This window comes from Phyllostomus hastatus, unplaced genomic scaffold (assembly GCF_019186645.2).
Source record: "Phyllostomus hastatus isolate PE091 unplaced genomic scaffold, TTU_PhHast_1.1 phas_contig_137, whole genome shotgun sequence".
Classification (NCBI taxonomy): Eukaryota; Metazoa; Chordata; class Mammalia; order Chiroptera; family Phyllostomidae; genus Phyllostomus; species Phyllostomus hastatus.
This window is the reverse complement of record NW_025333583.1, coordinates 10,450,989-10,464,818: the sequence shown is the minus strand read 5'-3', so window position 1 is coordinate 10,464,818 and position 13,830 is coordinate 10,450,989. Positions and strand designations below refer to the sequence as shown.

General features: G+C 47.6%; 1 protein-coding gene across 1 annotated transcript in view; it reads right to left on the bottom strand.

The window, feature by feature from the left end:
- Positions 1-2,915: 2,915 nt before the first annotated feature.
- MARCHF4 (membrane associated ring-CH-type finger 4) overlaps positions 2,916-13,830 on the bottom strand; it is an 87,347-nt gene continuing 76,432 nt past the window's right edge. The window contains exon 4 of the mRNA XM_045852318.1: positions 2,916-3,311. Coding sequence (XP_045708274.1) covers positions 2,944-3,311 — 368 coding nt within the window. The 3' untranslated portion in view covers positions 2,916-2,943. The remainder of the gene's footprint in view (positions 3,312-13,830) is intronic.

The following is a 13,830-nucleotide window of genomic DNA, read 5'->3' as shown; positions in this document are numbered from 1 at the left end:
CAAATTGTCTTTATGTTAAAGATAAAGAAGCCAGAGACCAATAAAGCTGAATTCCCAGACCAGGTTCACAAAGGATTCTGACCTAGTTCTAGCTGCTTCCATAGGTCCCATTGTTAAACTCAGCCCTGGGTGGCTTACTTAACCCAGTAACAACAATAGTAGTGGCAGTAAAGTGGTCTGTGTGTGTGGTGGGGGACATGCCATTTACACGATCATGGCAAGAATTATAGGAGCCCTTTTTCCTTTGGCCAGAGGGTCAAGGTCTTGCTCCATTTCCCAAGGCACTGGGAGTCTACCATCCTGTTGGGTAGAGAAGTCAAAATCAGACTTTCCTTTTCTACTCTGTGATTGAACTTGGGAGCTCAAGTAAAAGTTAAAAGGAAAAGAGACCTATCTCCTGCATGCAGAAGGCAGTCCCATCCTCCTCCAAGAATGCCTTACTCACTCACAAATATTTACTGAGTACCTATAATATGCCACACACAGTTATGCATCATGGATGGATAGCAGTAAACAAGACAGGCAAGGTCTTTGCAATCTTGGAGCTTACACCATCAAGATCGCACAAACTTGAGCACTCTACAAGGGTTTTTCATTAATTGCCTGTTCTTCAGTAGCATATTCTGAACGATGACCCTGCATGACCACAAGATTTTGACGTGCCCTGTGAGTCACCAAGGACAACACAATGGTTACTGTAGTTGTGGTGATATGCACATTTTGTTCTGTTCTAATACTTTTTTTGAAAATAGGTAGTCCCTGTAAGACATCTATGTTTTCCATAAATATTTAATTGAATCAAATGGCCTGGTCTGAGACCGCACAGAAAAATACACACCTTTACTCTACAGGAGACAATAGAAAGTTTTGTACAGTTTTGTTGGGTTTCGCTTGTTCCTATGTTTTGCTTGTACGCATCCTTTGGTCTCTCACCCGCTACTACATCCATCAGAGGAGGAGCCTTCCTGAGCCTGGGCACATCCCACTGATGACATTGCTCGACCCGCTGCCGGCCTGAGGAAGGAGGGCAGGTCAGATTGAAGGGAGGGGAGACCTCTTCTGCTTCTTCATGTGTCCAAGCCTTCTCTGGGGACCCTGCCCTGGGGGCTTTTTCTGATAGTCAAAGGAAAAGTGTCAGGAGAATGGGGTCCTCACTAACACTTCCGCTCCCCTCCTGTGGTTCTCTCAGCTTCTGTAAAATGAACTGATGGGGTGAAAGCTCTCCAGATTTCCCTCCAGCACTCTTCTCTCTGCTTCTAGATTTCCTGGGCAGAAACCAGGGCAGGGTCTGGGAGTTGTTCTTGTTGACCTGAAGGAATCCATCTGCCAGGGAGCCAAGAAGAGGCCAGGAGTCCCAGTGCTTCGCAGCAGGGACACACACACCTGCCCTGCCCCATCTGCACCCTCAAAGCAGAAGTGAAAACACTCATGATTCCTTGCCATGGAGGAGACTTAGGGGTGGACATGGGGGAGGCAGGCAGGGTCCTACCACGGAGGGAGGTCAGCACAGAGGAAGGGAAGCTCACATATAGAAGAGGACACAAGTGGTTGGGAAAGAAATTTTATTTTCAAGCTTTTAAGAGAATAATACAAACAACAGAGAGTTTTAAAAAACCCTAAAAACTGGTTTAAAAAAGTACTTGACAGTGTCCCTTGAATACCCATGGACGACGCAGCCATTGTGCAATGACAACAGGAAACTCTGCAGGTGACCACCCAGTGGCCTTCTCTGGCAGGGTCCCAGGAACCAGTAGGCAGGCCTGAGGGACAGTGCTCCCTGCCGGGGTCCCTGGCGCTGCCTTGGCCCTGGGGAAGGGCCAGGGAGCACTAGCGCCGAGGGCCTGGCCGAACAGCAGCAGGGAACACTTACACTGGTCTCCACCCCACTCCCCGGGACTCATCCAGTGGCTCTCAGCATGTGCCGAGCCTGGAGGGGCATGGCACTGAGCGTGTCCTGGCCGTGGGTGGGGGTGGGCAGGAGGGACAGTCGCTCCTGGATTGACAGCTTGGAAGGCTGAAGCCACAGCAGCAGCACTGTGCTTGAGATACCCAGGGGAAATCTGTACTTTTCTCTAGGTGTGTGTGTGTGTGTGTGTGTGTGTGTCCTGTAAACATTTTGAGCCAAATAACCATAAAATAAAGTAACAAGGGCACAAAAAGACACCCATCTCCCAACCTAAGCCCTCTTTGAGCCCACCTGAAATTGGGAGTTCCAGTTTGGAAGGTCTGGAAGGGAGGAATCCACCCCCCTCCACCCCACAACCTCTGGCCGCTCATGCCAACATGCCCCTCCTTCCACCATCCACCCAGAGTCACTGAAGCCATCTGAGTTAGAAATCCTGCCCATCAGGTGAGCCAGGGGCTGCAAAATCTTCGTGTCATCCTTGCCAGCCCGCACCCATCCCTCTCCCTCCCCCCTAACTGCCCATGGATCATGGCAGAGAGAAACCCAAACAAACTCAAGGGTAAAGCAGGGCAGGCCACCAGTGCTTTACGTTCCCTCGCCCTTTGCCTTTTTTTTCTCTTCACACATGCACATGTGGGCACCACTCCTAGGCCAGCTCTACCTCCTGCAGCCTCCACTCTCCCAGGTGTTTTGTGCATGGGAACATCTGGCCAGTGTTGTCCCTGTGTTTTGATAGGCTCAGTCTGTATTGCACTTCGTTGTCGAGTTTGCATTGGTTTTCCTTGCTCTTGTTGGAGAATGGTATTGACCGACTGGAAACCACAAAACCGCACCAGCCTCACTCACTCTAGCTCCAATCCTGCCCCCAGACCTCTCAAGGCTCCCCACCCTCTGCCTACCCTCTGTTCCAGCCCCTGGGGAGTAACCTTGCCTCCCCCCACCTGCTCCCCAGACCCGCATCCCAGTGGGCCCAGCCCCTTCCAAGCCTCCCCTCCCCTCCTGTGCAGGGTCAAGGCCTCGTTTCCAGGTCTCTCCTCTCACACTGTCGTGACCCTCATGACGAGCTCTCGGCTGCCGCCCTGGGGGCTCCGCTGCTCATGAGGTCTTAGGTGACTCAAGATGTGCAGGATGGTGTAAGCACAGTGGTGATCGGACAGAGGGCCTGAGGGCTGGCTGGCTGCCCGGGTAGGGCCTTCCTCAAGGGCAGGGGTGTCCACAGCCTGCTCTTCTGAGGAGAGGGCATTGGCCTGGGTGGACGAGGAGGTTCGGGGGTTTGTCCTGCCTCCTGACTTTTGATCCTCCAGGTCTTTTGTCTTGTCATAGTTCAGCACTTTCCACTGCTGGTTGACAGCCTGCCACCGTTTAAAGATGCGGTACACAGAGGGTCCCTCGTGGATGATGAGACCTGAGGCAGCGGCGAGAAGAATAAAAGCCACATAAGGGAAAGCAAGTCATAGTCTCCCTTCATTTATAAAAGGATGTAGGTATGGGAGCAAGCTGTTTACATTGTTTGTTTGTGCTTTTCAAATCTACCTTTCAGCTCTGAGTCATGTGGGTCCCGTCCCGACATTCCTAGGTTCAGGGAGTCTTCAGTGGGTGCAAGGCCATGACACCAAATCCATGAAAGAGCTGGGCACCTGCATGGGATAACTTTGCCTATTTCTACTCTGCCTGCTCATGTCTTGGCTTCACAAAATCCAAACTCATTGTCCATTAAGGCATCATACAAATACAGGATAGAGCAAAAGCAGGTTTACAGTTGTTCGTATGCAATAACCAATAACAATACAAGAATAAACTCTGTGTTTCAAGCCCTCACAACTGTAAATCTGCTTTTGCTTCATCCTGTATTTTTTCCTCCCTCTGCCATGTATCCATGGCACCCAGTACTGAGCTGATGTTGAATGACTTGTACGCCTTCAATGGCACCATAAAAGAAACCCCATGGTCATTCCACACCTGCCGAATGGTGTCTGAAGTTCTACTGGTTAAGTCCTCACCCAGATAGTCCTCACCCAATGCTACTGAAATACACACACCCCTGGGAGAGACAACTTAGCCGCAGTTATATTGACCAATGGGGAGGGGAGGTAGAGTCAGAAACAAGCGATGTCAGGCAATCCGGCGAGGAAATTTTCATTGCTTGCCTACTGTATGCCAAGCACTAGAGATACTGCAGTGAGCCGAAGAGGCAGAACCTTGCCCTCAGAGAGCTCACATCCCCTCTAGTGGAGAGACACACATCAGACATGAAAGAAGCCAGCAGGACTACTTCAGGTGCTGAAAAAATGCAGCAAGGAAGATAAAATAGGGTTAAGGAGCCACTGGCTGCAGACGTTAAAGGTCTTGTTTTAGCAAGAGGGTGGTTGGTGGGAAGGGCCTTCTGCGGGAGGTGATATTTGATTTGATACTTATATGATAAGGAGGTATGCATGTAAAGGTCTGAAAAGAGAGCATTTTGGTGGCAAGAACTTCATGTGCAAAGGCCAGGGGGTGGGAATGGATGCAATGGGTCAGAAAGAGGTCGTGCGGCCAGGGTGCCGGGAAAGAGTGGGCAAGTGCAGGGCAGGAAGTGCAAAGACCACTCTATGATAGGGCCTTGTAGGCTATGGCAAGGAATTCATATCTTATCCCAAGTATAATGGGAGACCACTGAAGAGTTTAATAGGGGGAATAATGTGATCTGATTTACCCTCCAGAAAGTTCATTCTGGCTCCTGAGAAGCAATAAACTGAGGAGGACGAGAGCAGGGGCAGAAGACCAAACAGGAGTGATGTCATGATTTAAGTTGGAGATGCCATGGCCTGGACTAGGGGAACAGCAGGGCAGACAGTGAGAAATCACTGCAGTCAGGATGTCTTTTGGGGGTAGAGTCGACAGACTTGCTCACAGGTGAGGTGTGAGTCAAGAGAAAAATCTGAACAACATGGAAGCTTCTGGCCTCAGCTGTTAGTAGACGTGAAAGGCACCATGGTCAGGGGTATGGATTTGTGTGCTGGTGGCAGTGACTATATTAGTTTCCTATGGCTGCTGTGACAAATCGCCACACATTTAGTGGCTTAAAATAACGCAAATGTATTCTCTTGAAGTTCCGGAGACCAGAAGTCTAAAATCCAGTCTCCCTGGACTGATCTGAAGGTGTCAGCAAGGCTGGTTCTTTCTGGTGGCTTTGAGGGGATAATCCATTTCCATGCCTTCTTCAGCTTCTAGAAGTCACCTTGCTTCTTCCCTACATCAGTCCACCTCTTCCTTTCAATGTCACATCACCTGCTGCTCTTCTGTCTCCAAGCCTCCCTTTTCCTCTTCTAAAAACACCATGATTACATTGGGCCCATAAGAATCAACCCGATAATCTCCCCACATCAAGACTTTTAAATTAATCACATCTGCAAAATCCCTTCGGGGGCCATTATTTAGCCACAGTAATATTCTTATTTTATTCATGGTAAATTTAAGACGTCTGCTAGAAATCTCACTGGAAGGACCCGCTAGGCAGTTGAACATGTAAGTCTGAAGCTCAGTGAGAGGTGTGGCCTGGAGATAGAAGTCTTCAGTGCAGAGGCAGAATTTGAAGCCTTAGGAATGCCTGGATTTCCTGAGGAGAGAAGGTAGACCAGAGAAGAGGGCTGATGACAGAGCCCTGGGGCCTGTGATGTATAGAGGTTCAGTGGCAATTTGGTGGAGGTGGAACCAGCAAAGTAGGCTCTGGAGGAGCAGTAAATAGTGTAGAAGCAAGAGCAGCAAGTGCGGAGACCCAGACGGCTAGAAATAGACATGTTTCAGGTAAGAGAATGTGAAAACCCTTTGAAATGTTGCTGAGAGGTCAGTGGAATTAGGAGTGGCCACTGAGGAGGTAAGCTGATCGTGGGAAAGTCAGGTAGTTCTCATCCAAGTGCATTTTTTTCCTTCCATGAAGGTCATCAGCTAAGGGAGAAGGAGTAAGGGAGGAGAAAAGGGAGCTGTGACAGAATTATCTAACGTTGTTGGGTGTCCACTGGAAATTTGTGGCCATAAATTTGAAGTGAGTCTAGTCATTGGTTGTGTGATTTTTCTCTGCACCTTCAGCTGGTTGCTAGGTGCATTTGTGGAGTAAGAGAATTAGATTTAATTAATGTAGACTGTTTGTCTGGGCAAGTGAGATAGGAGAGAGGGTGGTGGATGTTTGCAAGGGAGTAGTTATGATACTGGCCCATGGAGCCTAGACTGGGGAGGAGGGAAATAAGGACACAAGATGGATAAGGAATCATTTAACATTAAAAAAAAATAAAGGAAAGCTGTATTGTCAATAATAAGAGGTCTCTATAAAGTTGGAGAATTCCCTTTTCCAGTTTCTAGAAGTCACCTGCATCCCTTCCCTCTTCTATGCATTGGGCAAGGAACCCATAAATTTATAGGATTGGGGGTGGGGTTTTCCCTGGTGGTGTGGCTCAGTGGATTGAATGCTGGCCTGCAAACCAAAGGGTCACCAGTTCAATTCTCAGTCAGGGCATATGCCTGTGTTGTGGGCTGGGTCCCCAGATGGGGGTACGTGAGAGGCAACCACATATTAATGTTTCTCTCCATCTCTTTCTCCCTCCCTTCTCCCTCTCTAAAAATAAAGAAATAGAATCCTTTTAAAAATGCATTAAAAAAGATGGAGGGTTGATAATCAAAGAGCAGGACATTTAATTCCAGGTTTGGGGGGGTGACATGGTTCTTGGTGATGATAAGGTCTAGAAGGTGACCACTTGAGTGGGCTGAGGTGGGCTGGAGTAATGAGCAGTTGGAGAGATTATCTGTATCAGCCATCCTCAGTGTTTTCAGACAAAAATGCCCTCCTTTTTTATAACCAATATATTTTAATATTCCCTTTCTTATTCTGAAATGAGATTCATAAGATAACATAAATCACTATGGTTGCTTTAAAAATAATAATATAATGCCCTAACAGATAAAGTAAAGAAAAACAAAAGGGAAGTCATTTATAACAAGACTATATAAATTTCAATATGAACACTGGGGCACAACTGCATTAGAGAACAAATGAAAAAACCTCATACATTTCCAAAATTCACCCTAGGGGATGGGGCCACCTCTGCTAAGAGAGCCACCGATCTGTGGAGATGCTGAACACTGGTGGGAGGGAGCGGATGATCCAAGCACATCAAGGAATGTGAGTAGGGGGTCAGCAGCCAACAGCATCAAGGGGAAAGAGGTGGGGATATATGATGGCATGCACTGCAAAGGGACTGGGGCTTCGGAAGGACAAAGGAAGAGAGGCGGTTTGGAAGTGGTAATAGGGAGCAAGGACAACATGGAACCTGACCCCCAACCCCACAGAATAGTGTTTGAGAGCAAAAGCAGCCACCACGTGGGTGCCATGCAAGGAACACCGCCTCCAGGAAATAGTTTTGTTGCAATGAAGGGACGATGAAAGTAACACTCAGAGAAAATGTTGCCAGGGACAGGCCATGCGGTCCAGAGGGTACAACAGAAGGGCTGGGAAGATGGGGCCGGCTCAGGGATGAGAAAAAACAGGAAAGGGGTGATTGTCCCTATTGGGAGGGTGGTCTTGGAGCCTGGGACCTGTGATGGTGAATGGTGTGACTGGAGATAGAGCACAATGGGATTTACAGCAACTGTAAATCCAGAGGCAGCTGGTCTGGTCCCTGGGGAAGAGCTGATTCACAGGAGCAAACAGCAGTGCATCACTCCAGCCTCCTTGATGTGAAACACGGAGAGTGGATGGGAACACCACAAAGCCTCTCCAGCCTCCCACACACTGTGACTCGAGAAGGCGAGACAGCTACCCACTGCCACTGTTTTCACCAGGATTCCAACAGCTCTTGAAATTGCACCTTGTGCAACAAGTCTTCAAGGGTTCACTGAAAGAGAAACAGTCTCCCTGTAGCCCAGTGGATCCTAATGTGTTTGAGGATCTCATGAAAGCTAAAGGCCATCTTCCTGGGGGGGAACAAACCAGACACATGAATTGTTGTTTTGATTTTAGGAGGTTCATAAATCTTCTGCAGGCCACCCGTGGACCCACCTCATTCTGGACAAGGAGACTTCTTCTTTACCCAGTCTCTCACCCTCTCCCGATGTGCCAACTCTCATCACTTCTTTCAGCCTTTTGAATATGTGCCTGTGCACTCTTGGCACTGTAGCATTCATTTGTTCATTTATTCCACAAGCCTTGCTTGAATGCTGCTATGCTCTTCCCCTTAGATCATAAGCCCCTTGAGGAAAGAGGGTATGGTGATATGGTGGAGGCTTCGGCAGCTGACACAGTTTTGGGAGACTAACGAAGCCTTGGTGATGATGGAGGGGACAGGGTCCTCGGGAAGAGAAAAGGCAGGAGCTTCTGAAGCCCTAAACTAACTCTTTCCAGTAAGAGCCACTGCACTTGAGTCTTAATTAGCTTCTTGATCAGACAGTTTTACCTTGATTGAGTAGGGTGGCTCAAATTTTTAGTCTGAACACTGCCTTCTAATTATCTAACTGTCTAGTGTTCAGGAAGCAATTAAACCATTTTAATAGAGAGTTGGCTGGAGGGGAGGAAGATGCACCTGTTTTTGTAGATAATGCTTATTTGACAAAAGTGGGAAAAGCACAAACTACCTCATTCACATCTACTTCCTAGCACTCCCTCAACTTCCTGCTCTACAAATTACTTACTGATTCATTGAGTGGCAGAATTTTGTTTTTAAATGGGGGGGAAATGGGTGGGGATCATCTGATGGGAACAGGTCAAGTGGGCAAGTTTGAAGAGATGGAAGAGAAAGGAGATGGGTGAGAAATGGCAGTGGATAAAGACAGAGAGACTGAAATTAGAATAGGAGGAAAAAGGGTTATTGGTGAAGGCAGGCAGAGAAGTAGAAGAAGGATAAAAGGGGAAATCAGAGGGCATGGTAGTATTAGAAAGCCAGTATGTTTTGATTGAGTCCTTTTCTGGGATTCTCTATTTAATTTAATAGTTACCTGGTAACCACCTACAAGGTGCCCAACCCTGGGCTGTATTTGTGGAAAATCCAGTTGCAGAATTGCTGCCTTTGCCTTTCTAACATCTCTCTACCTTTCTGGCCTCCTCTTCCTCATAAAATTGTAGATTCCTTAGGTTGTCAGAACGTTTCATTTGTCACCTGATGGAAATGATGGAGATCACCTCCCCCTGATCTCCAGCTAAAATGGCCCTTTGCTCAGCCCACAGGATGGGAGGGAACACGGCTGTTGTGAGTGGGTGGTTGTTGGGAACCGCCCTGCCTGGTTTCAGGAGCTGTAACACCGCCAAGGCTAATGCTGAGTGGGCGACCTTCAGACCATAAGCCATTAAGGAGACAAACATTATCTCCCTGGCTGGGGCACCGCTTCTGCTCCTTTTTCTTCACCCTACCTGGCCCCCAATGCTTGGTCAGTTAGCCAATGATGGGTAAGATTCCCCAAGGGGGAATGATCTAAGACAGGCATGATCATGTGGAGTCCCCAGGGAAGGACTTGGGGGGCTATGGAGAAAGGGGATGATGGACCCTTGCCTCTCAGCTTTGACAAAGCCTGAGTCCTCATTCTGTCTACAAGAAGTCTCCTAATCTCTTGGCTGTCTTACTTCCCCTGCCTGGCTTGAGCCTGAAACAATGACAGAGGGCAGTGCAGCCCTGTGCTGGAAAGGGTGAGTTCCCCGGGCGATCAGGCCTAAGAAAGAATATGTAAAATCCTGTGAAACCTACTTTGCTAAGAATGCTGTCAATTAAATGATAAGTGTCCGAGCAGGAAATGAGTTTGTTTCCCAAAGCTTTGTAGCCCTTTAGCTAACAGACTCTGACTCAGAATAAACCCTCATAGTTCTTTGTATGCTATTTATTGTTTGATCCTTACTGCCTGACAATGATTAATGACATTTACCTGTATTCCTATGCAAATTGAAACCCAATAAAGACCTATCAAGACAAGGGTCCAGGCACTCTCCTTTGAGAGCGTGACCAGACCACTCCAAGGCTCTCTCCCCTTGAGTGAGTAGCTGTGCCATCCCTTTTCCTCCATAGGACTTGGTAGTCCATGTGAATTTATCTCATATCTCATTCATAACACTGTGGACACTGAGGGCCTGTGCACACATCAGGTGATCCTACCTGCATGGCTCCCATGCCCTAGCTCACCACAGCCACGTCAGGAGTTCTTTCAGACATGGCATCCCAATCCTCCCTTGCTGCATCTTGGCCATCGACCCTTGTTGTGTCCACAGAATTGAGATACAATTTAATGCCATTTGGTATTTCCTGAGTACCTACTATATGTTTCTATGAGCTCCCAGTTCCCATCACATATGGAGTTAAGAGGACAAAGCTAACTAAGAAGTCTGGAAAGAAGCCTCTGGTGCCCTCCCCAATGCCAGAATCCCTCTCCCTACCCCTATCTCCTGCTGGTATCCTGGTGAAATGCTACAAAAGTTGCAGACAGCTTTCTAATAGTGCTTCTTAAAGTTTAGCATGCACCAGAATCAACCAAGGAGCTTGTTAAAATACAGATTTCCAGGTGCCCCCCAGAGAGTCTGACTCAGTAGGTCTGGGGTGAGGCCTAAGAATGTGCATTCTAAGGTGCTCTTGGGCAATGCTGATGCTGCCTGTGTGTGGACCACACTTGTGTTGCACTGCCTAGAACACGGTCCCTATCCTGGCCCACTGCCTCTCTGAAGGCTCTACATTTTAAACAAAAATGTAACTGTAAGTAATTTCAAAAATCCTCCCACTTCCACATGTGACAGACATGACAATGTAAGGCAACTGGAGAAAAGGATCATTCCTCTCTTAGACCCTAAGACCTCTGGGTCCCACAATTTAGAGTCAAGTTGCCAATGAACATGCGCTGAACATTCAGAGCACCGTCCCTTACTAACCATGTGGCCTTAGGTTAGCTACTTCCTTTTTCTGAGTAAATTGGGGCTCACACTCCTTCCTTATAGGATCGTTATGAGAATAAATGAGGTAATGAGCCCTGCATGCTGGTGCCGGGCACATGCCGGGCACACATTTAACACTCAAGGCTCCGTGACCTGGATTGTTGAGGGGCCAAAGGAGATCATAGGATAGAAAATGCCCACTCTTGTTTCTTCCTCCTTTTTCATTGCCAGCCCCATCCCCAAACACAAGCACCTGTTCTGCTGTCTCCTAAGTGTGCTTCCCAATCCTCAGTCTGAGTCATCATTTACTGATGAAAAGCACGCTGCAACAGAAAGAAGCATGAGCGACCAACCAACTCCACAGGAGGAGAAACAAGCCTTCACGCCTGTGCCTGCTCTCCCACCACCAAGAGCCTTCAGTGGTGACCTGGAGGGGTGCTCCACTCCCCCCTGCAGAATCACAGACAGATGTGAAACAAGACTTACCTCCAAAGCCCCACCATTGCCAACACTCACCTTCCAGATGCTACCCCTCCCAGGGCCAGCCCTATCAGAACCTGCACCAAAGAACTTATCAGGCAAGTGGGGGAGAGGACTCACTATCACCAGCTAGCTGGGGTGGGTTCAGAGATGCTTCTGGGACAGGCCAGATCAGCAGTGTCACTTGCCTAGCATTCTCCAGTGGGGGGCAGCTTTGTGCTTCTCAAGTGTAGCCAGGCTGTTCTGCTCGGGGGCCTCCTGAGGAATTGGCCAGATGTGGGTCCAGGGGCCCTATTTGGGCAGACTCTCCTGGACTTGAAGGCTTTGAGTCTTAGTTTGAGTGCTTTGAGTGATCTGACTCTTTCAACAGAGATCCAAAGGACAGAGGACACTGAAAGCACTCAGTGAGGGTGAATGCAAAGCCACCTCCTGTTTCCATCACTCAGGGCCATCTTGTCCATGCCCAGGGAGAAGTTGTCCCTTCTGAGGTGACTTCTGAAAGAGTTCACATGCTAGCAGGGCCCCTGCTGGGCCAGCTGACATTGGTTGAGCTGTACAGAGTGTTTCTCAATGCATCAGAGTGAGAACGTATCCAGAGACCTGAGAGAAGACCTTTGCAGGAAAATCACTGAGTACTGAGACTCTTTGACATGAAGTACACTTAACTCAGGAGGACTGAGTAGGGGAGAGAAATAGCCTGGAGCCTACATATCTCTGTATTGGTATAATAGAGAGGTCCATTTCTGGAAGTGTGTGTGAATCATGCCCTAAGATACTGTGGGTTCTTTCCTGTGGGGTTTCTTTATGAGGCTTAGAACTTTCACTGCCTTGACAGGTACAGAGAGAACTGCATTTCTCAGCCACTCTGCATGGTGATGAAGAAGGTGATGGTGGTGAGGGTGATGATAGCTGATATTCTGAATACTTACTATGGTCTGTCACTCTAAAACAGCTTTGCAAATATAGTGCACTTTTCACAGAAACCCTATGAGAGGGGTGATATTATCTCTTAATTTACAGAAGAGGAAACTGAGCTCAGAGAAGCTAAATATCTTGCCCAAAGACACAGAGCTTGTACATAAAGCAGGACATAAACCTAGGATTATCTGAAACAGAACAGGGCCATGTGTCTGGGCTGCTTCCACCTCTGTGTTCGAAGGCCGATGCTCCCTCCAGAGGGAGTGCAGCTACGGAGGAGATCATTTGTTTTGGAAATGATATATGTATATATAATTTCTATTTGAATCCGTCAAAGATGTGTTTTAATATATGTGTCACATGGTTATAACAGAGTAGTTCAGAATGTGGGCTTTAGAATCAGATGAAGCTGGGGTTTAATTGTATGACCTTGGGTAACTTACTCTTAGTCTCAGCTTTCGCCTCAAGAAAATGGGCATATAATAGTAACTATAGCATAGGGTTGTAGGAAGTAAATAAGATATGTACATAGAGCACTTTTCACAGTACTTAGTACATAATGAATAATAAATATTAGTTCATTATCATTATTATTAAATAAGTATCTCAGAACTTCATTTTAAAGGAGTTACTAGAAAGTTACAACAGTAGTTTATTTATGCAAATGTGGCCAAGGTTTAAGAAATGAGTATTGAGGGGGGCAGTGTGTGTGTGTCCTTTATTTGTGTTGTTTTCTACTAGCTGGAGATAAAGGACTCAGAAGCCCTGTGAGGCTGTGGAGCCCCAAGGCGGGAGGAGAACCTCCTACTGATCAGGAACTTCTATTGCATTAAGCTACTGAAATTTGGGGGGTTATTTTAAATGTACATCTGCTGGAGTTACCCTAACTAAAATCACTTCAGCGCTAGGCTAGAGGCCACAAGAGAAAAGTAAATGTGGACGTGTTCCATGTGGTCTCCAAAATGTATCAGATTGGGCTATTTCTGGCCACAAATCCACTGTCAACCGAGAGACATGCCACTCTGCATCTTTTCCAAAGACTGTGATGCAGGCACTGGGTTCTCAAGAGGTGTTCCTAAAAAAATTTGAGCCTGTCAGTACAACTGCTTTAAGCAAGTTACCTCCCAAGGAGTCTCCTTTGAGGGGGACAGTGCCTACTTGCTGTGTCTGCTTCTTTTCTTTCCTTTTTTTTTTAAGATTTTTAAAATTTATTTTTAGAGAGAGGGGAAGGGGGGAAGAAATAGAGGGAGACGAACATCAGTGTGTGGTCGCCTCTCACACGCCCCTTACTTGGGGCCTGGCCTGCAATTCAGGCATGTGCCCTGACTGGGAATCGAACTGGTGACCCTTTGGTTTGCAGGCCAGTGCTCAAGCCACTGAGCCACACCAGCCAGGGCAGATTTTATTTATTTATTTTTAAAGAGGGGAAAGGAGGGAGAAAGAGAGGGAGATAAATATCAATATGTGGTTGCCTCTCACATGCCCCCTACTGGGGACCAGGCCCACAACCCAGGCATGTGCTCTAGAATGGGAATCGAACTAGTGACCCTTTGGTCCACAGGCCATTGTTCTATCCACTGAGCCACACCAGCCAGGGCTGGGTCTGCTTCTAAATCAGTCATCTTCATCCCTTAAGCACCCATCAGATCAGCTG